At 45.4% G+C, this 27,303-nt stretch overlaps 1 protein-coding gene across 1 annotated transcript in view; it reads left to right on the plus strand.

The window, feature by feature from the left end:
* The first annotated feature begins 10,056 nt into the window (after positions 1-10,056).
* Positions 10,057-27,303, plus strand: part of LOC118796429 (AT-rich interactive domain-containing protein 1A-like) — a 46,235-nt gene continuing 28,988 nt past the window's right edge. Inside the window, exon 1 of the mRNA XM_036555287.1 lies at positions 10,057-11,236. Within this exon, the coding sequence (XP_036411180.1) occupies positions 10,322-11,236 (915 nt within the window). The 5' untranslated portion in view covers positions 10,057-10,321. The remainder of the gene's footprint in view (positions 11,237-27,303) is intronic.

Raw genomic sequence — 27,303 nt, forward strand, 5'->3', positions numbered from 1 at the left:
CCAGCCCCACATTAAATCTGTGTTTCTGCAGATCCGGCCTGTGTGTTTTCTAGTCTGCCAGGCATTGTCTCTCTGCTCAAACAGTAGTGCTTCATGCAGACATACTGAGCCTCTCTCTCTTTATCTCCCTGTCTCTCCCCTCTGTCTCTTTCAATCCGTCTCTCTCTTCATCTGTATCTTTCCATCTCTGCTCTTGCTGCCTTTAATAAAAACAGAAAAATAAGACTGTTTACACATGCAGACTGTATCTATTAAAACAGTGCTGAGATTCTCAGGATACTGCAAAAAATAGACTTGCAGAAGTGATCAAGGTGGGCATGATCTTTTCTTTCACGATTACACTCACAAACATTAAAATTTTCTTTTAAATAGTTTTGTTTGAGAGAATAACAGAATAGCTGTGTGCAAGAGGTTTCCCTTCCTTTAATGACATCTACACAACCTCATCTATATACACAGCTGAACATTTCACCAAAACAATTCCGATTCATGTTTCTTAATGGCCTATCTAGGATCTGAACCCGCGACCCTCTGGTAACCAATCAGCTAATATTAGTAACTATTACTCCACAGAGGCATCCTTGTTTCCCGACTTCAGGGACACAGAGTTGTGCTTTTGAGTGCTGTGAATGAACACTAGTCCTCAGTCATGTGTGCGCTGGGGTCATGTGTTCAGACTGCTCCTTAGCAATACATCCTCAGTAAGGGGAACCCATGCTTGCTCATGAGCATCAGAGCTATTAAAACAGGGTTAAGACTGCGGTGTATACACTTACAAGTGCCAAACCAGAACCAAGTAATTAACATGGCTACTGTTCTTTTGGTTTGGCAGCTTTAAGTGGATATGCCACAAGTCTGTCTTAACATTATTGCAATAACTCTGACAGACATCAGTTCAGAGCAGGTGTTGTGCAGTGCTTGCTATGAACCAATGCCCATGATCAAGCTGCTTGACTGTGATATCGGCTGGAGTGAAAATGACAAAATATTCAGCCTTCAGCCACTTCACTGCATTGTGAAGTAGGTCACTCAACAATACAGAGTCGAATGCATGGAGAGTAACAGTTAGTTAAATTCGACTTCTGTGAAAAGGGTTGTGTTCTACTAATCACTCCACATGCTGTACAGACAGGGTGCAATTTTCCCTCTCTGCATTGGTCAATTTATCTCAGAAAAGCCACCAGCGAAAAAAGTTTGCTTTCTTTTTGTTGCTACTTGCCTCCCAAGGCAGCATCAAGCCCCATGTTGGGAAAACCAAAACCTCTCCTCCCTCAGCAAATCCCCCCCCCCCCCCATTCCCCCTCTCTCACTCTTTCCACGTCTGTCTTTTCTTCTTCCTCCCCTCATCCTCTCTCTCACCCCCTCCCTTTTTTTTCATCGGAGCAGCAGAGAGGGGTAAGTCTCGACTTGATGATGGAAGGTAAGCCCCTCCCCTTCACACGGAGCTCATGAATAATGCAGTGTCTTTCACAGCTCACAGTGGAGCTCATTACTCCTGATCATTAAGGAAGCTGTCAGATCATTAGCATTGCTGAGCTACATGTTTTTTCATGAGTTATCCTCGCCCGGTTGCCCTGAGAGATAGAATCATGGCATACTTCTGCAGTGCCAAACTCTCCCTTGGTGGCACCGCTGTGTGGGTTCAGACTCTTTGGCCAGCCCGTAGGGGGTCAGGTGCCAACGTTTAATGAATGCCAGCGTGGAGGTGAAGAATATGGTCAAAACCAGACTAGAGGGGAAGTATTTCGGCGATGGTAGGAATGGAGGGGCAGTATTTGGGTGGTGTATGACATGGGAGGAGTATTTGGGGAATGCTAGAATGATGAGGCTGTATTTTGGTGGTATTATATTAGAGGGGCAGTCCCTCCTTGTCTCACATTTTCTGTCCAGGCTGATCTAGGAAGCTAAATAGTATAGGACCTGGGAATGTCAGGTGCTGTAAGCTATTATTAATGCATGGTGTAACATGTCTGTATTGATAGTGGAGTCACACACAGGTGATTTAAAGACCAAGCCCTCTGTGAACATCCAGGGCCCTGTTAAAAGTTCCCAAGCACAGGGCCAAAAAATTGCTGGCACTCACCAAAGGACCTACGCACATACAACTCTGTAAAAATCATGAGTCAATCAAATCAAACAATCCTCGCAGCCACCATTAATAAAAGAAACATTTATTTCTTTAGCAGATGACATTACCCTGGAGAAGCTCACACTCATACATCCACAGAACCACATTTAAACAGATGCAAGTTTACTAGAGAAATTAAACTGAAGTAGCTTTCTCAAGAGAACAATAGTAGTACCACATATGGGATTGGAGCTTACAGCCCTAAAATTTAAAGCCAGTGCCTTGTGCGCAGAAATGACTTCCACACTATCAGAAGACTTTTAGTTAAAAAGAAAAAAAAAAGATTAGAAAAAGTCACATTCTGTGATAGCTGATGGTGTCTTCCACACTCCTCTCACTGTCATTATGCCTTTGTCGCTCCCATGCAAACTCCTAGCCTGGACCCATTTTCCTCACTTGGTGATTTCTTTCCTGCTAGGGTCAAAGTATATCTGTGCTCTTTAAAAATCACTTGTGTTTGGTAATTCCAGTGCATAATTCTGCTGTAAAGTGGGTGGCAGTGTAGCATAGTGGTTAAGGAGCAGGACTTGTGACCAAAGGGTTGCTGGTTTGATTCCCTGCTGGGGCACTACTGTTATACAGTTAGGTAAGGTACTTAACCCACAACTCCCTCACTAAATATCCAGCTGACGACATAATCACTGATCAGCCTGTACATGTTTTGCAGACGTATAGACTTTTGGTGATGTTTAAATCATGTCTGGATGGTCCATTCCGGTCACTGTGCCTCTTGCATTTGCCTGTCCACATTTTCAAAAAGATCATCAAGTCTACAGGTAGCATTCTGTTTTCACTTTCACTATTATATTCCATGACTTACCATCCAGGAGAACTTGTACATATTAAATATTATCCATTTATATAGCTGTATATATACTGACCTTGCTCAAAGCTTTTTTAAAAACGTTTTTTACTTCTTTGCTTTTTAACCTTCAATTCACCAGTAATGATCTCACTGACAATCCCTTTTACAATGGAGCAATCCTGGCCAAGATGTCAATAAAGCTGTTACAGAATATTGCAGTAGTATCAACAAATCATAGCAATAAACAAATACAATTAATTAATTAACACAAAATATAAGCAAATCTGAACAGTAAAAGAGCGATAAGAGGCACATAATAAGAACTCATTTGTTATTAGGTGAAAAGCAAGTACAATCAGTAACCAAATCAATCAAATCAAAAGTCTGATGTCAATCAGGGGTATTAAACTGCCAAGATAGATTTTGTTTTGTGGTTGTGTCCCCACCAGGGAACTGAGTCCGCAACCTTTGGGATATAAACCCATGTCCACATCACTTCACCACAGGTTCATGTGTAAGGAGCAGGAAGGGGATCCGATTGATCTGTGGACAGCCTCTGTTGCTCCGCATGCCTGCCGAATCCCAGACCATCACACAATGTCGATTACACTCCTGTCACTTAGCACTGATGGCTCTGTAAACAGTCCAGTTGAGTAAACCTGCCAGTTTGCTCTGGGTAAGCAGAGGATGAGGAACTGTTGACACGACAGCGAAAACCCTCTTGTCTTTAGCATACAAATATACGCAGCAATTCATTGCAAATAGCAGGATAAGTTTTTTTTTTTCTTTCATTCAAGCTGGCACTTTTGTCTTCTTCTTGTTATGTGAAACAGCTGCCAAAAGTGTCCGGTGGGTCTGCTTCACAGAACACAAAGAGTATGTACACCCAGTCTTGAATTGCTGTTTGCAAGGGCCCAAAGATTTGACTGACATTCTTTAGGCCGAGATCCAATCCGGGTTTTGCTTCCAAATTACTCACGGATTCCTCCATCCATTCATTTACTGACCAAATATGTGTCTGTGTGTCAAACAGATGCCTGTTGCTGCAGGTACGGCTTCCTTTTCACAGACTATAACAGCCCAGATTAATCTGTGCAGTGCCAGGCCTGGTCGCAAACCATACCAGCTCCATCACTCAATCCACCTCATGTCAATACTGTGAGGTCTGCCAGCACATCCTTCAATCAGCCCGTTCCCTTGGCCTGGCGCTTGCTCGCTGCTACAGAGCAGTAAGACAGAGATGCTGCACATCTGTCTTATGGCCGACTATTGATCACCAGGTCTGATTCATGGATTACACTGACTAAAGTTTCGATTTGCCCACATAGAGTTCCCAATTGCAAAACAAAAGTAAAGCTCTTCAGCTGGCTCGTCCTCTCGCTTGACTATTAATAAAAAAAAGTTATAGCACTCAATAATTGTAACCCAAACTTCTGCAAAGTTCACATTTACAGTTTACATGCTACAGTAGCGTAAAGAGCTACAGCTTTAAAACGTTAGGCTGTAAGTTCCAATTTTTTCAATTTTATTTGCCATAAACTATATTAAGTTTCACTTTACTGCAACAGTGTGTATAATACGGTCTCCTGATATTTCATCCCAGTAGGGGAGTTACAAGACTTGCATTACGTGGTGCAATGGAAAGCTCACTGAGAAGAAGACTTGAATCCCGCTAGAACTGTCCACACTCTGTAACAAACAAAACTAAACAAGCTGACGAACAGGCGCAGCTGGGGGGGGATGACAAGTGGACTCAGCCAGGTGCAGCAGATATCATAAATGAACAGGTCTCCCTTTCCTGGCTTTAAACAAGGATCTCCAGTGGCTGGAAGCCCTGTGGTTTGCGTAGCGAGCCGAGATGGCCTTAGCTGGCGTTTGTGCCTCGGCGTGCTGATTCAGCCACCCTCCCCTCCGTACTGACAGCAGGTTGCCCGCTGTCATTTTCAGCCCTTTGAAAGTCTGTCAGCGGCGGCACAAAGCGCCCGGCGAAATCCGCGGCCAGACGAAGCCGCGGAGCTGCGGGGCCGCCGCAGAGCTCGCCTCCTCTGTGTCTTTGTGCTTGAGGCTTTGAGAGCTTATCTGTCCTCGTAAAATAAAAAAACACCTTGCTCTTTTGATGGCACTCAACCTCGCCGATCTCTCGCTGATGTGAGGATCTCGACCCTCTTTCACCCACTTGGCAAGAGAAAATGAGTTTTTATGAAGGTGTCTCTGAATGCGAGTTGCTGTAAATGCAGAGAATGGGGTGCAGGAAAAAAAATTCTCACACTGTGGCTCCAGACACACTTAATGAACACTTAGCCCTCCACACTCTGAGACCCTGAACAAATTAGCTTTAAAAGCCTGTAGGAATGTATGTATTTCTTCTTGTCTATGTTCACCTTTGGAATGAAAAGGATCGAATCTTATAAGGTGCAGTGTACTGAGTGCACAATGTCTATATTTGCTTTGTTTCACCTGCTGTCACAAATGCTCCTTGGGTCTTTCCCTAAATCACACTAACTGGAGCAAAGCCCCTCTGAGTTGTGTGACCAGATCACCTTGGACAAGAAAACCAAACCTGTACTGAGATCCCATCCTGAATTTTTGTGGAAGGTGCATTTTTTTTTAATGAAACTGGTCCTTCGCAGCAGGTACTACAAGCAAAACTGCAGCCTGTTATCCAGAGCTAAATCCACATGACAATCCCTGGCCAAGAGTATTCCCTTAAACCTGTGGGAATCTCTGTCCTCTCTTCTGGGACATATCCCTATCCTCTTACATCTCCTCATGATATACAGGCAATCAATGGACCTCTGCACAGCACTTATGGATGATTACTTTGAAACTTAACATTTTCTTTCTTATGTTTTTTGTCTTCAGTGTTGTAGTGACACAATTCAAGTGCTGAAAATCCATCTTGGTGCCAGGCAGTAACAGTGGTGGCTTTTGGAAAGTTAATTTTTAAGACCTAAATAAAAGTTTATGAGTATGAGAAAGAAATTCAATAAATATCCTCATTCTGAAATAATGAAATCCTGTCTTTTATTTATGCTCATCTCCACACAATTTTTCCTTTACATTTTAATATCCACGTTTGCTTACATTACTGTAGAATACTTCGTCCACATTTTCGCTTGTTTGCATCTGCTTTATTTTACAGCCTTGCTATTTTACTGCTCAGTCACAAACACACATCTGCCATCACTTCAGATTGGTATTACCAAGAGATATGTCTGATATTACATCTGTCCCCTTCTTATATTAGTGAATTAGTAACAAACAGCAGCTGTTACATAACCCATTCATCAGTAGTTCACATTACTGAAATCTTAATTCCGATAAAACTACATTTTATTTCTGCTTTACTAACAATCATATACTTCCCTGTTTCATTGTTTTGTCTTAAACAGCAAACCAAATAGCAAATAGTCAGTGTGGCAAAACATTGGCAACTATATTGTCCTGACATGAACAATGAATATTCAACAACAAGTAACACAAAGCAGATAGAGAAGACAGTGAAAATGCTCTAACTCTGAGGTTTCTTCATGTGGCTATGAGAGCCTGTACCCTCTTTATGTGTATAAATAAGGTTACATAGTGCAGAAGTTAATGTTTGTAATGTGTCAGACCAATAGCCATTGTGTTTATTTCTGTAACACACCCCAGTGCTATATAGGTAGGGGGTTTACATACCTGCCCTCCTAATATATATTACAACTTTGGAGCAATCTGTATTTGTGTGTATAACCGATCACATGTTAGAGCAAGTCTGTGTGTCTTCAGAAAGATGCAGCCATATTAGAGAGTATGTATGCTTTCCCAGTTTTTGTACTTGTCCCTGCTCCACTCCATCTTATTTTAGCGCCTCGATACTCCTTTGAATATTACATATTTTAAAATTTAAAAGGCCTGTATCTTACCTTGTGTCACTGGGTCTCTATGACGACCGCACAAATTTTTGCGGACAAATTCCACACGCGTGACCCCCACTTGATGATGATTAGTTTTTGTTGATGCTATTCAGTCTTGGTTGCGAGCAGCAGATATTTGACGTAGAATCAAAATGATCACTTGCACTGCTTTGTGATGTGGAAATTTGTAATACAAAAAGGAGTCAGGAGATCTTTGAATGTTTTCCACGACAGTAATGATATCTTCTATCTATCTGATATTTATCTATAATGATATCTTTTAAAGCAAGGTCCCACGGGTTTTCAGGGACAGGGAGCTTCAGACTGTTATTGCAGTTAAATGAAAACAACACAGATCGCAATGGACAGTATGGTACGTATTTCAAGTGAGAACACGTGCAAAAACAAACTTTTTTCCAGGGGTAATTAGAAAGCACCGATTACCCGCCGATTTGTAAAGTATGAGAGCATAATTTAAAATAGACCAGCATGTATTAAAATTAAATCGGTCTGCATTACAAAAGGAACAGTGGAACACGTGAGGATAACGTGATATGGTCAGACATATTTTAAGTAGCCTATTTTATTGTAAATGCACTTCAGACGAAAATGACATTTGTTCACCTGAAGGAATACTGTTGTAACACCTTAAAGGCTAACAGGTGCGTGCAGAAGAAGTTGGCATATTGCGTAACTTGTAACGTGAAACCCGAAGGAGCGTAAGACAGGGTACATTTTGCACAAGCGATAGCCCATAATGTACGGTATGTTATGGCTCATTCCATATTTAATAGGATTACTTAAATTTGAAGAAGCTCCAAATGCCACTGTTTCAGTTAATATTTACCATAAATGTCAGAGTCGTCTGTCTAAGGGACGATGCGTAATTTATCATTGTTAGATAATGTTGGGGCAAAAAGGATGACGCCATCAAGTAAAACAAGAGGCACAGGTGTTCATTTGGTCGATGTGCGCTGCTGTCCAGCGAAACACATTTTAAAGATAAACGACAAAATAAAAATTGCTAAGCTTTGTTTTGTTATTCAGCTTTGTTTTTGGTATTTGGGGGCATTGCTGCACCAAGAATTCATTAATATCCATATGTCGAGCCTATTTACATGAGATCTACAATGTCACATGAGTTCATGTTTATGTAGGCTATCAGGTTACATTAAAGCACGTTATCGAAAATTAGACTTAAAAATTTAGGCTTTGTCGCGCTTATCCATGGTACTTGTGTGATACAAAAATGTGCCCCAAATGCATGCGTTCATATATGCTTCGGAAAGGTAATATATTTTTAAACAAATACGATGTTTGCATATAGGCCTAATGTTAACTCTTGTAAATCTGACGGAATACTTAATAGGCTTACTTTACAAAATCCCCTCCAATTTATACAAATGCATATGAAGAATTGTAAGCAGTATTAAGACAGAAGCACACGAAGTTGCTGTTCCTGAAAAAACAAAAAAAAAAAAAAAAACAATTATCCAATTACCCAGTTTCCACTGTTAGGACTGGTGAGTAAATATCCCTGTCACGCTGTGCGGGTGCCCTACATCATGCCCTCAATGGCATTGAAGTCATGTCTGGACTGTTCATATTTTGTTAATGGAAGGGCCTTCAGTCTAAGGTCACGGAGTAGACTGAGCAAGAGGTGGTGACTGGAGGTTTACAAATGAATGGTTTCAGCACAGCGATGGTTAAAATGTATGCGCTGCACTGATCTTTCCCTCTCGTCTCATGAGAAAACTCTTATTTGCAAAGGTACAGGCCACTAAAACTGTGACCAATGGATTGAAAACAAGGTACACAGATGGAAAAATTAGACCACGAGAAATTAGACGGGTAGGGGGAAAGAAAGGAAAGAAAGGAAAACGAGGTGGACAGAGAAAAAAAGTCGAGGTAAAAGGTGAGTGAAAATCGACTTCCACAATGACAGGACGTCAAATGACGTGTTACTATGGCCTGGGTATCCCAACAACCTCCATATGCATCCATTCTATATATCAAAGGAGATGTGCTGCTTTTAAACTCTAAAACCATTTAAAATGTCATGGGGGACGCCTATCTCTCTCACCACATCCCCCAGCTACAGCGAGGAAGATACCTCGTCTTTGCATTTGGAGATAGGCAGGTCGGCCGGTTAGTTACTCGCCGCCAGAAGCCCTGCCTGCATTGGAAAAAAAAACAGCCTCACTGTGCGGCGCGCGGCCCATCCCCCACGCGCAGAAAGCAAAGTTGCACTGCCTCTGCTAGCCCGAGCAGGGAGGCAGCAAGAATGGGGAGAGGGGGTGGGGGGGAGAGGGGAGACCGTGGAAGTTGGTTTATTCTTGTTTCATTATTTCTCCAAACGCCTTTTCAAAATCTGCACAGCTTGTTTTTAGTCATTTCATCCGCCATCGGTAGGCCTGTAACTGTAGTGTTTCTTGCCGATCTTCTGGCTCAATGTTTTACTGGCGTAATGTGTTTTTTTCCTCCTCTCACATTGCGTGTCTCTAATTTTCATCCTCACTTCCTGCTCTCAGAATGGTACAGTCCATCCCCCATCCTCCTGCCCTTTCTCTCCCTCCCTCGCTAACTGTAATTCCGTTCCTTCCTCTTTACAGATTGAATCCACTGTGTTGCTGTTACTTTCGTTCACTCGCTGTCATCACATGCGAGGGTGCACAAGTGTACGAAGGTCCTACTTTAAATTGTTCTGTAGTTCGAGGAAAACGTGTGTGTATGACTAAACGTGTAGATTAAAAAAAAAAAAATATATATATCCATACGTGCAACTGTCAGGGACATTTTTTTTAGGTTTGGTCTTTAGTTTACCCCCCTTCTATCAACATGCATACGCACTGACTCTCAAACACACTCTCAGCCCCGGTTTAAACACCATCTTAATTTGAATACATAATCCCACAAGTAATCCTGTTTGCCGTAAAGACCTTGCCAAAAAGAATATGAATTAGCTATATAGTAGCCATCTAAAGCATGTCCGTGTTGACTGTGCGCAGCACACATAATGGGTATGTATATGACTTTTCGGCTCCCAGCCTCGACATAACCGAAACACTTGTTTTAAAGAGGTTACGAGCGTTTATAATGTTTCTGGAATATAAATTCGTGGCCCTCCGCCCGTTCCGCGGCCCTGTTTTCCCAGACTCCGTTTCGGGTTTTGCGTCTGTCTGCGAGCTTCAGTAAAATGGCTGTGTCTCGCGGAGCCTCGTGCTGGTTTGATCAGTTTCTCGCTCTCAGTCTCGTTCTGTAACAGAAGCCCCCCCACATTCTGTGTCGGTTAATTTTATTCCCGGGATCTTTATTTATATCCTCTCCGTAACTTTTCATTCGAATCGGAACCGGGAGCGGAGCCCGGATTCGGTCCGGTGGCAGGGGGGAATGAGCCGGGACACGGGTATATTGTTATAAATAATTGTATTTATATTCAATGCTATTGAGAGCTTGGTAGTGACTGACTCGCTGTGAAAGAGGAGGGATATCATGGCCGCTCAGGTCGCCAGCGCCGCCACTCTCAACACTAGCCCGCCTTCCGAACTAAAAAAGCCAGATCGGGACCCCCAGGAGGAGTCGGTACCGGGGGAAAAGCAGCATGAAAATAAGGAACCGGGACCGGAGAGCGGATCTCCGGGTCAGAAGGAGCTGCAGGACGGGGCCGATGTAGGAAATGCAGGGGGAGGAGGCGATCCTGAGTTGAAGAACGGGAACGGTAATTCGTCCAGGCTGAATAACAATAATAACCAGAATGATTCCGGGGGCTCCGAAGGGAATAATCATCCCGGGATGGCGCACCACCACCCGGGCGGTTTTCCTCCACCTCCCTACGGATACAGTCAGCACTACAGCCGGGCCCCTTTTCATCAACATGGCGGACAACAAAGCCCTGGCATGGCAGCTGCGGCGGGGCCGGCAGTGCAGCCGGGCAGCATGATGGACTCTTACCAGCCCAATTCCCACGACCACGGCTTCCCCAACCACCAGTTTAACAACTACAGCCCTTTCCCGAACCGGACTCCCTACCCAGGCCAAGGGTACGCCATGAATTCCCCGCGAAATAACCAGCCTCCGGCGGCTGGGGGGCAGATAGGCAAGCAACAGCCAGCAGGAGGGACTACATCTATGGCCGCCTCTTACAATAATCAGAGGTATAACATGGGAACCCCGCAACCCACTCCCACCCCGACCCTAAATCAGCTCTTGACCTCTCCTAGCTCCACAAGGGGCTACCAAAACTACCCACCAAACGACTACAGCAACCAGGAAGGGGCTAACAAGGGACCAGCAGATATGGGGAGCAGCAGCCAGTATGGTGGGGGCCACCAGGGTTGGCAACAAAGGACCCATCACCCGCCTCCCATGAGCCCAGGAAATAGCGGACAACCGCTGAGCAGAAATCAGGTAAACTTTTCTATAGCACTGAGTCCTGGTCTCTTTGGTGTGTGTTGCAGTATAGGCTCACTGTGATGGTGTAGATAGCACACATCGCAATGGACCTGCCATTGTCTCTCTGGCTCTCTAAAATGGCTGCCTCTTTGCCTTTCCTCTCACCACCTCCTTTAACTACATTTATCGTACAAAACAAGGTCCATTTCCTCCCAGGGAAACCGTCTTTTCAGACACTTGGGTTAGGAACTCAGTTTTGGGTGGTCGGGGGTGAAGGAGAGAGGACTTTTGTGGACCTACAGCGAGGGCAAAAAGCGAATTTCGTCGAGTCCGTGTGTCTGCTGCGAAATGCGGCTTAAACGTAATTAAAACGTGTTCTTTCGGTGTTTTCGTCTAATTCAAAGTTGAGTTGTGTCACAAGTTAAACGCGTCTGGGTAGAGTACACCTGCCTTTCAATAAGTTAACTTGAGCGTGTTATAATTCATGATATTTGCATATTTGATGTAATTGTGTGAAAAGTCCAAGCTTTGTACGGGCTTTCCAGAAATGCATGTCTTTCGCAAGAAATGTATTTTCAGGGGGGCTTGGTAGGTGTTGATTGTCACTAAATGTTTAACTAAATGCTTTTTCTGTATTATCGCAATGATTCAAATGAACACACTGCCCGCTGTTGATCCTGATGGCCTTTTTCTTTTGAGGAGGGCTGTTTAATTCAGCCGCGGTGTGAAAGAGCGCTGGTGTTCCTGCTAGTAAACACGGCCAGTGATTTGAGTAAGTGCAGATTGCTGTGGGATTTGAATTATGGAGGTAAAATCCTACTGTCAAAGCCAGGAGACAGTTGGTCTTAGGTTGACATGCTAGCAGAGATCTGATTGGCTCCCCGTCCGCAGCTCCTGGCCATTTATAATTGCATCTGATGTAATGCCGCAAAAATCCCTGATTAGCTCCTATACTTCAACACTGAAGATAACAAAAACATCTTAACCACGCAGTCAGTGCCCGGCTTCGGCCAGGAATTCTAGCGTTTTCTCACTGAACACTCATTTCTGAAATCACAATTCAATACGGTCAGTTTATTGGCAAGATATCCATCAATGTAGTTTTGGTATGAAACTGTCAGTGCTGTTAATTGGAGTGTTAAGATGTGTAAAATGACGTGTACTCTATATCAGCGTCTAAAATAATGTGGAATGTCACCAATTTCGGTTAATCAATAATGTGAACATATTTTTCTGCAAGTAGCACGATTCGTGGTTCAAAGTCCAAACAAAAACCTATTTAATTCTTTGCGCTTGTTTCTCCTAGAATCATGGAGTGTTAGAGTGTAACATGTCTTGAATGAAATGTATCTATACTTTACTCATTAATGGCAGTAAGCAAACAGTATATTCATTAGTTGTGGGTCATCTTTCTGTAATTTAGTGTTTTTATGTTATGTAGGCAACAAAGTGAGTGGAATTTTTTAATCTTTAAGGGTGCTGTGACATTCAGTGTTTGCCACTTACAAAGGTGGTGAGATATATTAAACTAATCAATCATCTTTGTTCTTGCATGTATTGAATGTATAATTAGGTCTGTTTTTTTTCTCTCAGTGATTCCACATTGGTTGAACATACAAGTGTTTCAGTGTTGTAGGTGAAAGTGCACTGTGCTTTGGGTTTAGTCTCACTTTGTTCCTGCAGTGAACTCTGCTTTCAGTTTGAAGAAATTGACTGACGCTTGTCAGGATGACATGTTTGCTCTGACTGGTTTTTGTTAAATCTGCTGTCAAAGTACTGACAGTGGTAAGTGGGTTCCATGCGGTCATGAAACGGTCACGCTTGGGTTTGCTATACTAAGGGACAGGACTTTTGCTCCTGGTTGTGTTGTGGAGTGCTTTGCCAATGCCAACACGCCAGCTCACTTTTTGCATCGTGAACCGCCTAATATACCTGGTCAAATTCATGCCATGCTGTTGTAGATTGAAGTCTTAATCCTGCCCCATACAGGGTGCGCAGACATTCAGTATCTTGATGGCACAGTCCTCCACGTGTCAGCTAATCCACCTGCCAGATATTGAAATCCTCCCCAAGCGCCGAGTTTGTTGACAAGCGATCCACGAGCACGCTTCAACATTTGAAGAGAAATAAATGGGCACGGCGGTGTTTGTGTTGGAGCTCTTTTTTGGAAGTGACGGGGGCAGCCGCTGCCTTTTGGGCTGTAACTGTCGGAGGGCACTGATCTGGGAGCAGCGCTTGCGGGGCCAGATGCGTCTCGCTGCTCTCTCTCTGAGTTTTGTGAAAGAATCTGTCACGCCGCGGTTGTGTTTACAAGCTGCCAAGGTGTCAGCCAAGTGTCACCGCTTTGTTCGGTGAATAAGGTTTATTTTTAATTCAGCTGGTAACCATGCCAACTGTAGTATTTCCCAGTGTCAGACTTGTTGAATGTATTGTTGGCATTTGTGGCAACACATGGGGAATTTTTGTAAAGTCATTAGGGAGTTCATTGTGTAATCATTTCAGCCAGGTTTCTGCTTGGTCTGTAAATATGTTCAGAACTTTTTTTTACACTTATTGAAGTTTGCTTTACAGCCTTTAGCTTGATCCATGAATAATAGTAGAGGTAACTCTAAGGGCCTGTATTAAGTTGTGGCAGTGATGGATATGTGCGTAATATTCTACGTTCATGATGTATCAAAACTAATTTTGAGTAACCTGGTTACAGTTCATATTTATTGCCCTGGACTTGTGCATTGTAATGAAGTAATCAAATCTCTGTCCGGTGTTTGTTTTGATAATTTTTTTCATCTGGTGCAGTGAAGGGTTCATGTGGTGCTTGACTTTGTTTTCCCAAAGTTAAGGTGACGGATTCAGTGTCAGCTGTCATTAATATCCAGTGAGGAACGAAAATGAAGGTGAATATGTAACGTAAGGCGGCTGGAGGAGAGGAATAATCAGACTGAGCTCAGGTGAGTGTGATGTCACACCTGCTGGGCCAATGGAAAATACTCTTCAGTGTTGTTTCTTCCAGTCTGTTTTCAGTGAGGAAGGTTGTGGGTGACTAGTCTTCCTCAGCATGTGGAAACAAAGCAGTGTCTCAGCAGAGATGTGGCGATGGAGTAAATCCTTGCGAAGGTTCCACCTTTCTCACCCCGGCCCATGTGAACCCCTAAAAAAATCTCATTCTGGAGTGGAGCTTTAGATGTGGGAAGGGGTGGAAAGGAGACGAGTGTCTGCAGCATGGTTATAGAGCTGGGGATGGGGAATAATCGGTGAGTAATCAGTGGGTGTGTGTGCACGTGTGCTCTTGTGTGTTTACTCTGTGTGTGCCAGCCAGAGAGGACATGTGTTACCGGGTGAGCAGAGCAGAGAGGGAAAATATGCATGTGTATGAAAGTTTGCAAGAATAAAACGGCAGAACTGTGTGTATAAGTATATAATGTAAAGATAATGTGTGTGTGTGTATATATGATTGAGGTAGAAGGTGTATGTCTGTATGTGACAGATAGGAAGAAGATTTTGTGTGCGTGTGCACGTACATGTGCATGTGTCAGAGGGGGTGAAGATGTGTGTTTGTGCGTGTCTGTGTGTGTGAGAGATGCACAGAAAGTGGGAAGCTGTGTGTGTGTGTGTGTGTGTGTGTGTGGTTGTGTGTGTGTGTGTGTGTGTTGACCAGTAAGGTGTGGGAGTTGCTCTCTGATGGTGGCTCTGAGCACAGGCTGACAGAGTGGGTCCACGTGGCTGTAGCTCTGGACCCACGTTTCTGTGTGGGGGGGCCGCAGCTTGGACCTGCACCGCTTCTTCAGTGGTGCACGGACCTAGAAGCTTCTAAGAGAAGTCCCCCACTTCTCAACAGACATGGTCCACGTCTGACCGTGTGGCGAGGAGGCCGCCCCGTCTGTAAGGCCATTCTCATCGCTCCTGGTCTCTGGGTTTGGTCGGCAGAATCCGGGCAGTTTCAGAAGTCGGCATTGTTATTATATCAGGCTTTTGAAACCGCTCGAGACATGTTACAAGCTCCATATATTAAAAACTCCACAGGTGGCAAGCTGAGAAGTGTAGATATTACATGCAGTTTGTACAGGCGAACTCCCTTAGAGAACCTTGTGGTAATCAGAGCTCTTTCTGCTCTTCCAGTGAGTGATTTACATATGCAATTCGCATCTCTGTAGTAACGGCACAAGAGCCAACATCCCTGGTGCTCATGGTCAGCTTTAAGGATGTGTTGAGAGGGTTTGCTCACTGCAGAATGGAGCGAGTTCACACTACAGCCCTGTAACGTGCAGCCAGATACACCTGCTGGCCCTGTGGATGGATGTTAGCGCTGGCTGTGAAATACTTATTACCCCTACCAACACTGGCTGGCAGCATGGTGATCTGATCACCCCTGTCTGTTTTTACCTCAGTAGGATGGCACTAAAATGTATGGCTCCATAGATTTATTGAATGCATGCTTATGAGATGAGATATTTGTTTTTTTTTTTTTTTTTGACTGGGCACCTGTTGCTCATTTTAGAAATCTTTTTGCCTCATTGATTTCATCTGGGCATTCTGTAATTGGAGGGAACGTGAAGGAGGCTAAGGAGGAAGAAGGTGCATTTCACAGCTCTCATCCACCAACCGCTGTACATAAGTAATGGGAGCAGCCAGTCAAACCTCTAAGATGCTCTGTGCTGAGCTGAGGGTGGAGTCCGGGGGGTGGAGACAGGGGTGAGGGCGAATGACAAAGGTGCACATCGGCCACAATACAGGAGCGCTGTATTGCGCTCATGTGTTTAAAGCGGACGGCAGTGTAGCATAGTGGTAAAGAGCAGGACTCGTAACTGAAAGGTTGCAGGTTTAATTCCGTGCTGGGGCACTGCCATTTTACCCTTGAGCATGGTACTTAACCCAGAATTTCCTCAGTAAATGTTGAGGATATCATGCAAAAAATTGTGACCTATGTAAGTTGCTCTGGATAAGAGTGTCTGCTAAAGGACAATGATGTTATTAATGTCTGGGGCTGTTCATATATACTAACACCAGGAGGAAGGCAGGGGGCATCTTTGCAGTTCTCTCAAAGCAGACAACTGTTAAAGTGTGGTGGAACTTGCGTGAGTTGAAGAGCAGTGATGAGTCGGACCAGAGCAGCCGTGCTCGAACCCGTGACACGATGCGGGCAGCCGTGACGTGGCACAGGCTTACGAAGCCAGGCCAGCTGATGTTATGCGATATTAACCGGCGTTCCAGTCACACGGCTAATCACACAGCGTCATCGCATCACGGCATCCTATTTCCCATTGCGTCCTGTGGTGCTTCCACGGGACCCGCGCAGCTGCTGTGGTTCGAGTGGACTTTTCCCATGAGCCCTTGCAGTTCAAATCTCACCGCCGCTGTCAGCTGCGCATGCGTTAATGTTGGCAACTTCCACCAGCGCCCACGAAGCCATTCCATTATAGCTGAAGTGTATCATCGTTACTGTTTAAACCGCTATAAAAATGAAATGCTGTTACGGTCACTGTCACTTTGTGATCCCGGTGTTTAGGACAAATTGCACGATTAATACGTAACTACAGATAAAACTGTAATGGTGAGTTACTACCAAGCAATCCATAAAATGTTTTTTTTTCCTGTTTAATAAGTTGTCATTGTTTAGTTGGAGTCGTCTCTCTGCTATAATTGTCTGGCTTTAAGACCATCCGTGAGTTATGCCCTCGTCCCTGTGGTGTAACTGAGCTCCAGCTGATCCCGAAGCCTTTAGAAGCGAGTGATGGGAGAACCACTGTAGTTATTAGTGTTTATTTGCCTAGAAGTCCTCATTCAGATGTGTGATGTGTTTTGCACTGTGTATTTTACACATTCACAAAGCTGAATGTATGCGGAAGCAGTTTGTGGTTTACTGTATTACTCTTGAATAGAGTAGCGTAACTGGAATTTGAACCTGCGATATTCTGGTTGGAACCAAGCTGTATTCTGACCACCATGTCGCAGTGCTGCCCTCACTGTGCCTCGGGAAGAGGCTGACAGACCCACGAGTGATTCTTTCATCGGAAACACGTTTGCATGCCCACAGCCTCACTGTCACACTCTTTCACATGGATGTGCACTCGTGTAAAGATCCACATTCACACCCGCTCATATAAACGCACACTTGCGCACTTGTGTACATGAGTAGGGTTGTGTACTCACAGGCACCTTCAAAGGATGCTGAAAGGATTCTCCTGCTGTCAGTACTGCGTCAGTGCTGTGTCTGTCTGCACTGTGTGTGTATGCTCTGTAGATGGGACAGTGCTGTGTGTGTGTGTGTGTGTGTGTGTGTGAGAGATCTGTAGATGGGGTGGCGCTGTTCTTGTAGCTCTGTGTAGGTGTTGACTCTGGACACACACATGCAGTGAGATGCACTCATCTCCAGGGAGATGTGACTGTGGCCAAGCCTCTCCTTTCATGGGTAGAAAAAAAAGTGGAATAATTCATCCCTCACTGATGGATCACATCAATCCCAGCTTGACCACGGGCAGAAACCACACTGGTGTGGTCTGTGTGGGAATCGGGCAGACTTCCCTAGCAGCGGTTCGACAGGGTGGTATTGCCTGGCTGGTGACTGAGTTGGACATGTTGGAGGAGTTGCATTAGTGGATGTGTTTCTTTGCCGCAACAGCACGGAATGTGCTTACTGCGATGTTACCCAAAGTGATCTCGGCCAAAGCAGACACACCACCACCCACCCCCCCCCCCCGACGCTCTTCTTTCAGTGGCTCTTTCCGTCGTTGTTTGTCTTTTAGGTTATCTCTTCGTGGACTCGATTGACTGTCTGTCCCAGGCTGCGGCTCTCAGATAGTTGTCGTCTGCACGTTTCGGGAGAATGTGCGCTCCTCGATCACGCGTCTGCGCTTGTGTCTGCTGTGGGTCTGTTCCGATCGATCGTAACGAGGCTCCTCGGCTCTGTTGCGCTGTGCGTTGCCTTCCACTGAATCCCTGTGATCCCTGGGAGGAGAGCTACCCCCGATCTCACAGCGATGCTACACGTGTGCAGTGGAGTCCCTGCTTTTGGGGGGGGGGGACTCATTTGGAGTCAATGCAGAAGTGTGAGGAGAGCATCTGCCGGCGAGTCGCGAAACGTGTTTTTGAAGGCCCTCTTCAGAGCCATCTCCCGGGAGGCGGAGCCTGTCATCAGAAGCGCTCCTTTCTTCCGGAGTCTTCTGAAAGTTTTTCCCCCTTTCCTCCTCGTTTTCAGAAACGCTGTCCCACACACTTCAGACCTGATGCTGCGCTTTGAAAATTTTGTAGACGTTTGATGCGGCTCCCCTTCTTAGCTCAGATCTGCGTGTCTGAACTTTTTGTTTTGAAACATCTGAAATCACAGATGAGTAACAGACTGTAAACCTGCCATTTTGGGTCAGAAATAAGTGAAGACTTTTATGTAATTAAGTATTGGTACCCTTCTCTCCAAGCTTGGACGCGAGGGCTTTATGAAGTGTCCCGGGGGGCGGGTCAGCTCTGTTGGCACGTTCTTGGGTAGAGAAGCAGGTCCCAATGGGGCTGAATATGGAACCTCCATTGAGTAGGAGTTTTGGTAGGGTACTAAAGTAATGTAATATAGTGTAGGACTTTCCATTGGTGCGGTCTCACACTAAATTAAGCACATTCGAAGGAGGAAGTGCCTTTTTTTCCCCCAGATTCTGTAGATTTTCAGATCTAGTGTAGCTCTCTGTCTGCAAATGTAACTCCTGACGAACACGGAAAACTGCATTCACTTATTTGGTGCATATAAAAAGGAATCGCAGAACCCTTCAGCACTCTCCAAGGAAGCAAACTCTGTATTTAAATAGCTTGGCAAATGCCTTACTGATAATGCTGTGTCTTACTGATCATCATCCTCTCCCTGCAGGTAAAAATCGGGTAGAATAACTGAAACAGGAGGAGGAGTCAGCGTGAGAAGTGAGAGAGGTTGAGGTGGAGAACAGCTGATTTCTCAAATCAGTAACTTCTTTGCCAGAAATGTGTATTTGCTAGAGATGAGCGCTAGAGAAGCTGCACACCACGTCTGGGTCAGTAAGGCTGTGTACACTGTTTGCTGTGAGCTCTCAGGCCGCACTGCTGACATTGCTGGTGTCCTTGCAGTGTCACGCATGTTGCGGTTGTCACGTTTTCGACTTGGGTTTAAGCACAGCGGGAGAGGACCTTGACTCTGTACGCAAACCGAAAGGCCGTGGCTGCCGGGAAGCAGCAGGGTGGAGGCCATAGGTGGCCCGTGATGTCAGGGCCTAGGCTCTAGGGTTCTCGGACATTTCGGGACCCTGTACGGAGGCTATTTCATGTCCACAAATCAAAAAAGGGTCAGTTTGGGACATTGCGGATCAGCATGTTTGTTAGCTCCTGTCTGGCACACATGCTCAGCTGCACACAGCTCATAGGGAAGGGAAGAATACAGTTCTGCATTGAGGCAAATCAACACTGTCACTTTAGTGCCCAGTTGGGTGCAAGCATATTAGCTAGGTGCACCAATATGCACCAAGCATGTTAGCCGGTGTGCATCTTCCATTAACCTCTTGTTTGTCAATCCTTCACTGTTTTAAGTATATATGTGAAATGTAGGGGACACTAAGTATAGTCTGCGAGTAAGGGCAGTTTTCACCCTGCTTTCCGCTAGACTGCAAAAGATACGACATAAAACATAAAACTGGCAGAAAAAAGAAATTGGAGGGTCAAGAAATGCATTTAAATGGTTTTCAAAAGAGGACTTTTATTTTACTTTGTGGTCATCACATTTTGCTGGACCCAGATTTCAGGGTGTATCTGTAAGCAGACAGTGACAACTTTCTCGCCAAGTAAAGTAAAAATCAGTTGACTTTCCACCTTGGCCTGAATGTTACGATCAAACGTTGGAATGGGACGATCCTCATTGGGGCGGTGGAGTTGGAAACGCCTGGTTCTGCCCTGTCTGAGGGAAGGTTCTGCAAAAAAAAAAAAAAAAACCGAGCAAAAAAAAAAAAACCCCACCAAAACATTCATTCCTCTTTTTATTTCAGCAACATTGGCCCTAAACTAAAGTCTTTCAGGTGGTAATGAGTAATTCATAAGACGGAGATGAAGGGCCACCTTAATAATTGCAGTGTAATGCGATTTCAGAGAAAGGTTTCGCTTTGTTTATTCGCCGTATCTCTTCTTGAACACTTTAGCGGCTTTTAAAATTCTGCTCAGGCTGTGGAAAAATGGATCCGGACCATATGAAAATCCATTTGTAGCGCAATTTGTAATTAGGGCCAGCTTGATTAGTGTGGAGTGCTGCATTCAGTGGCCCTGCATTTTAATGTGTGAACCAATCATTTTTGTCAGAGGAGGCTTTCTCTGCCTGCGAGGTAGGGCCCACTCAGATGACGCTGTTTTGTAGCTCCCAGCCCGGCACTGAGACCCATGGTGTGTGTGCTCAATGTCCTATGTGTGCACATGTGCAGCAGCCTTCGGTGGTGTTCAGCCATGGCGCTAGCTAGTTAGCTAACTTGGAAAGATTTCCTCAGCACTGATCTAGCTAGCGGCCTTACGGCTAGCTGTTGCAACGTTCATGAAAAACGTAGAATTGTGAAATTAAATCTGGTTCATCTAGGTCAAATATGAAGGGTTGCTTTGGAGCCACAGTCAAAGTAGAATCCTATCTCAGTCAGCTTTGTGATCCGCTGAATATCTTGCATTTATTTTTAGTTTGAACATATGTTAGTTCGCATATCATTCCGAAATGACAATTTGCATTTTCTCTTCCAGTAAGCATATTTATCGGAACAAGGTTTTTGTGCAGTCAAGATTTAATTTCTTTTTTATTGGTCATACTATCTGGACAGCATAAATGTCTGTACACACATGCAAACACACATGCACCTTTTGAATTAGTGAAACTATATGAGACTTTGTGAGGTCCTGAAAGATGCAATCAGAGCTATTACAAAACTTTGAACATGTTCGATTTTAATGATCTTATGTTTAATTATGTCAATTATGTAATTATGTAATTTTGTTTTTTTGCGTAAATAGCTTTTAAGAATAAATAATAAAGTTTCTGTATTCTGCTAAATATGTGATTCTCGTTTGGAAGCTAATTGTTGAAATAGGCTAATATTTGATGACTCTAACAAATGGCTTTGTACTTGGTACTGCACACACCCTGCTGGTTACACAGATCCCAAACCCAAGTTTGCTTGCAGGAATTTGTTTACGCTAACTGTAGTTGTACTCATGGCTAATGGACAGTATTTAGTTAGCTAACTGCTTTGTGACTAACAGGATGTATTTAGCTAGCTGCTTCATGACTAACGGGCAGTATTTATCAAGATTTTTGCCTCATAGCTAATGGGCAGTATTCATCAACTTCTTTGCCTTGTGGTTAACGTGTAGTATTTAGTGAGCTATCTGCCTCGAGGCTAATGGGCAGAATGTGACAAGCTGGCTGCCACATAGTTAATGGGCAGTATTTAGCAAGTTCCTCATAGCTAGCTTCCCAAATACTGCCTGCTAGCCGACAGGCACAGGGTGACACTAGGACGGGGCAACTGTGGACATGCTAAGGCTCTTAACTGGGGTTGCTGGTTCTGCAGGTTTGTATGTTGTATGTAAGGTTTTTCTGGGTCAGGAAATACAGATCAGTGCTCCTGGTTTACAAAATATATAGGCGGTAGTGTAGCATAGTGGTTAAGGAGCAGGACTCGTAACCGAAAGGTTGCTGGTTCAATCCCCGCTGGGACACTGCTGCTATACCCTTGGGCAAGGTACTTAACCCACAACTACTTCAGTAAATATCCAGCTGTATAAATGGATGACATTGTAAAGAGCTGTAACCTATGTAAGTCGCTTTGGATAAAAGCGTCTGCCAAATGAATAAATGTAAATGTAATGTAAACGTAAAATGGAAGAAATTGTCATTTTTTTTCTGCAATTTCATTGTCATTGTTTCAGGTGGCGAGTGACATTTATGAGGACGTGTGTTGTGGCCTCTCTCTCTCTCTCTCTCTCTCTCTCTCTCTCTCTCTCTCTCTCTGTGTACAACCCCAGAGGCAGTTTGTGTGTGGTGCGTGCATGTGCATGTGGCGTTTGTGTGTGTATATACGGAGCTGTGCTGCAGAACAGTACTCTGTCGTGCTCGGGCCGTGTGGTGGATTAAATTGGCAGCAGTTGTTTATCGTCTGTCCATCTGTTTGACTCGGCAGCATCTCTGCCCCCCCCACCCCCCTCCCCCGCAGGCACACGCACACTCCCTCCCCTGGCCCAGCCTCCACCAGCTCCTCTAATGCGCCAGGGCTTTGGCTTTCCTGTATGCAGATTAGCCATGTGCTAATTGCATTTATTTATTTATTTAGAATGAAGGGGGGGAAAAAAGGACAAGGAAGAGGTTTTCCTCCAGCGATTGATCAGATGACTGGGCAGAGTGAGAGTCGAGGGAGAGGTTTAAAAGGCAAGAAGCTCAGATCCCTGTGGGGCGGGGTCTCTCCCAGCTCGGCTCCATGTTTGTAAAAACTGTTCCTCAAGGTTTTACGAACGGACCTGTCTGATTTCACTCTCAGATTAAAGAAAGAGTAGCCTGTACGTGTGTGCCGCTCTTGTGCTGTTCATTATGTTTCATTCTCTCTGCACTTGCCCTTGTTTGCTCGAGTGTGGATTAGAGACTGAGTCTCGATCTTGTGGTCTGAATCTCGAGCCACGCAGAGACTGGTGTCAGTCTGCCTCTCGGTGCGCTCGCTCTTGCCCTTGATCTTGGTCTTGTTCCGTGTTGCCATTCTCAGCCCCCTCTGGCGTGTGGTCTGGGTCTTGGAATGTCTGGACTTAACTGCATCTTTGATGAATGTTGTGTGTGTGCGCGTGTGGCTGTGTGTGTGCGTTCCCCCGTGAATGGGTGAAGTCGGGACATTAGCCACAACACGGAGCATGTGTAATGTAGACAGCTGGCCATGAGGAAACTGACCTAAGTGGCATTTCCATTCATAAAGAGACGAGAGAGGAGCGCTAAAAATAAACCGCTCAACTGCCAAAGAAAAGGGTTGAATTCAGCCCCGCACCCTGACCTCCCTTTGGGATGAGTTAAGCACGGCGTGTGCCCGCGTGCACGTGTGTGTGTGTGTGTGTGTGTGTGTGCGCGTAAACACACACTCTCCTGGGGCCGCCCTAGCGCTTTGGGGATCTGTCTGCGTGACACAGAGGTGCGTCTTGAATAATTAGCCGTTTCAGCGTGCTCTCTGGCTGAGGGGAGAGTAGTGGAATGTTTGAAACGGTGGTACAAAGTGACTCACTGATGAGAGATCTGCCCTTACTCTCACTCTGAGGCTGGGGAATCCAAACCAACTGAAGTCACTTGCTGTATTTTAGGCTTGTTTCTTATTTCTTGTAGGTTTCGGCTATTGACTGCTGGTCTTTTTCTTTCTATCTTTCTATGAGTGTGTGTGTGTGTGTGTGTGTGTGTGTGTGTTTATATGTATATATAAAATGTGTATATGTATACACACATATATATTTTATAAAGTGTTCGAGCGTTTTCAGTTTTCGCCGAAAGGTGGATCCCGCTAAAAGCCGTGGGGAATCCTCCGTGCAGCACTGCTGTGGGGATTTACGTGAGAATAACCGCCACATTTCTTACTTGGACCACAGCAGTTTACAGCCCACACCTGCGATCCCGTGAGAGCAAAATTCGGGATCCCGGTGGCTCTTCACACCTGCGGAAGACGTGGGTCCGTTGACTTCTCCTGCGAGTGGAATCGGAGCCGAGACGGCAGCGATTCAAAGGCCCGATGAAGACGATGCTCACCCTATAGGCGCTTGGGCAGAGGACGAGGTCCGGGGGAATTTGCAAGGCCGTCCACGCAACAGTTGTTGCAGTGCCGTGTATTAACACCAGACCCTTGTGGTGGATACAGGTTTGTTTGCTTAGCCAGAGCCTTTACCTTTCTTATTTGTAGAGCAAAGCAATGGGACATCTGATGGGGAGCACCCTTAATGGGGACTCTAGCTTGATTCACATGCCTTGCTAATAATTATGGTAGAAGTGTTGGAAGTGCCTAAACCTACAGAGGACAGGGTGATGGGGCCGCCTGGGAGGCAGGGGTGTAACAGTGCAGTACATACCTTGCAGACGGGGAGTGGTCAGAGTGTGCTCAAATTGTGCTGAATTGACGAAGCTGAATTCTGCAGTTAAGCACTGAACTTGGATCAGTATCCCCTTTTCGTGCGGAACAGTAGGGTGTAGGATGAGGGGTTGGTGTACACATCCAGGATTGTCTGTTGGGTGTAGGCACTGATACAGTCCTATCTAAAACTTGCAAAGCAGAAGGGCAAATATATGGATGGCACCCTTTTTTTCAGATGCCTGTGCAGCTAGCTAACGAATTCAAATGGCTATTTGTATTGTAAGTTTGCTATGATGTTGGCCAGGACACTGAATAACCATGGTGAACAGTTTTATTGGTACTGAGAAGAATGCTTCACACCATTCTGTATGCTGTTTGCTTTGTCATGTAGGATCCCTTCACCTTGAAGAATAAAAGGCTCTTCTTGACTCTTGGCAACTGTTTTTGACCCAGTCAGAATCGCCAGTGCAATTCAGTGTTATTGTTGGCAGCTTCTGGGAAATCGTTTTTCAGCCGTTGCATTTGTTTTGGCCTGCCGCTGCTGCCAATTCCTTTGAGGTCCTTGTTCTGACATTTGATGAGAGGGGCATTTAAATATCCTGATGTAAACACAAGAACCCGCTGGAAGACCTGTCATTCGGGGGTCAAGCCTCAGTGCTTTCAGTCAAACCCACTTGAGACCACCTATTCATGACCGGTGGCGTCCTCTTCGAAAACCTCCTCAGACTCACGCGAATTGATTTGAGGTTTCCTGCACTTCAGATCGCTTTAGGCCCCTTTGGTAAAGTGCTACTTTCTTGTGCCTTTTTGCAAGCGGGTCTAGAGAACATCCTGATTCCCAGTAGCAGCTTACCCAGGGTAAATTATAGCCATTAATGCGATGTGAAATTCGTTGACTGGTGAGGTCTGATGGTGATGTCTGAATGCTTGCTTTCAGAAGGCCTGTGTATTATAATCGTGATGTAATGATGTGTAATTATAATCGGCTGTGTGAGCAGACGCATTTGCCTCTGTATGTTGCCACAGTTAGATGCCCTGTGATGTTTGTGCTCTGCGGTGCCCCCGGAGGCGGTTGCTGGTACTGCGAGCGTCTGCTTTTACAGCTGGCCCCCGGTGGGCTGGGGGGTCACCGGGCAGCCGGGTTTCAGCACCTCAGACAGCTCAGGAATCTGCTGCCATCTCCCTCTCACTTCAGCGGCCCCGCCAGGCAGGCAGGCAGGCAGGGAGGGAGGGAGGGTCCTGGGGCTCAGCTCTGAGCTCACAGGAGAGGAAAACTGCCAGCTTGTCTACAATAGCGAATGTATGATTTCTGTGATCTAGTGACTGATGTGTGGTAGTATACTTGGCTTCCCTTGTCTAGTCAGGTTGCACCAGTTAACTTGTGATAGGGCTTGAACAGAGTTATGCTCGCACTCACTGGTTTGGGAGTGCTGTTAGCCTGGTCTGACACTGTTCATTCAACATGAATGGATACACTTCTGTTCTTTTGTGCTGGAAGTTGCTCTGGGCGAGAGTGTATTGTAATGTAATAATTTAACGCCTAACTCAACAGAAGATCGACCCTATAAAGGAATTTACCAGTGCCCACTGCCAGTCGGGAGGTATGATGATGGTTTAGCATAGAGGCTGGCAGTGGCAGGTAGAATGGAGAACCTACTGACATTGGGGTGCATGTGAGAGAGCAGAGAGAGACTCCCATTCTGCGGGACCTCCTGGTCCTCTGTGGGACTCCTGTAGGTGTGTTTCTGTTAGAGGCTCTTGAAATGAGTTTTGGGGAAAGATGGTGGGCGCAAGCGTGACAAGCCGAATCTAATGGGCTGTAATTTGTGTCCGCCTTTTTCCGGCGAAAGTCCACTTTGTGAGAAAATGCACAGTTTCGTGTGATGGAAATGCTGAGTAGGTGTGAGAGACTTTCACTCGCCTGTATTGGGGGGGAAAGCTGTGGGAACAGCAGGTGTTGATAAAGAAGCCGGGCCTTTGTGTTTCAGAGTGGGGAGTGAATCAGACACACTGGAGTTTTTCAGACTCATTAAATTACAGGTTACGCTGTGTAACACGGGCCTATTTGGAGCGAGAAATAAGCTTCTGCATTTCATCGTCCATCGTAATGATAGATGGCTTTAATTTTTCCGTTCAAGTTTCCAAAGCTTGGCAAATGACTGACAGTTGTTTGTAAATGGAAGCCTGGGTTTATTTTAAAAACCCGGGACATATTCTCAACATGTGCGCTCGTTCTCAGGACATTCCGGGGCTTACGACTTATCTGAGCCTTGGTGCATCACTGGAAAGTACTGCTGTTGCTTTGGGAATAAAACCTTGCATGAGAAACATCTGAGAGGTTAGACTGTTGGGCCGTTTGGGCAGGACGCTGTTCAGGGCAGTCTGTTGTCAAGCAGGACTGCGCACGCACACACACACACACACACACACACACGCGCGTTTGCCCTCGGCATGTGACGTGGGCGTGGCGAGCAGTCACTGCGGAGTCATGGGAAAGCGTGGGAGCCGAGCATGCCGCGAGCGTGATGCCTTTGCTCCCTGAATGAGATGAGCTGCGTGTGCGTGTGTGTGTATGTGTGTGCTGAGTGTACAGGAGAGGAGCCCTTCTGCCAGAGGAGGGGGGGGGGGGTTTAGGGCAATGAGGAATGCCCCCCTCCCTCCCCCCTTTTCTAACTGTCCCTAGGTCATCATTACCACATCATTACCACACACAGTGCACCCCCCACCCCACCCCCGTGCGCTGGTGTCATTCATTCTGTGCCAAGATCGCTGTATTAAAGAGGAGAAAAGGACGGCCTGGCCGCGGTTCAAACAACAGCACAGCTGGGACGTGTTAAATTTTCGGCAGACTGCCCTCAATTTGAGATGTTATAAATAGCTCTGTTGTTGACTTCCTTAACTAAGGCTGAGTGAAGTAAAAAAAAAAAAAAAAAAACTTAATAACCGTGGGAAGCAATTAAACTCTGATTTTGGTGTGGGGGGGACGCAGTGTGCTTGGTGCAGTGGAATCATCCACCTTCA

The sequence above is a fragment of the Megalops cyprinoides genome, chromosome 21, assembly GCF_013368585.1.
Source record: "Megalops cyprinoides isolate fMegCyp1 chromosome 21, fMegCyp1.pri, whole genome shotgun sequence".
NCBI lineage: Eukaryota > Metazoa > Chordata > Actinopteri > Elopiformes > Megalopidae > Megalops > Megalops cyprinoides.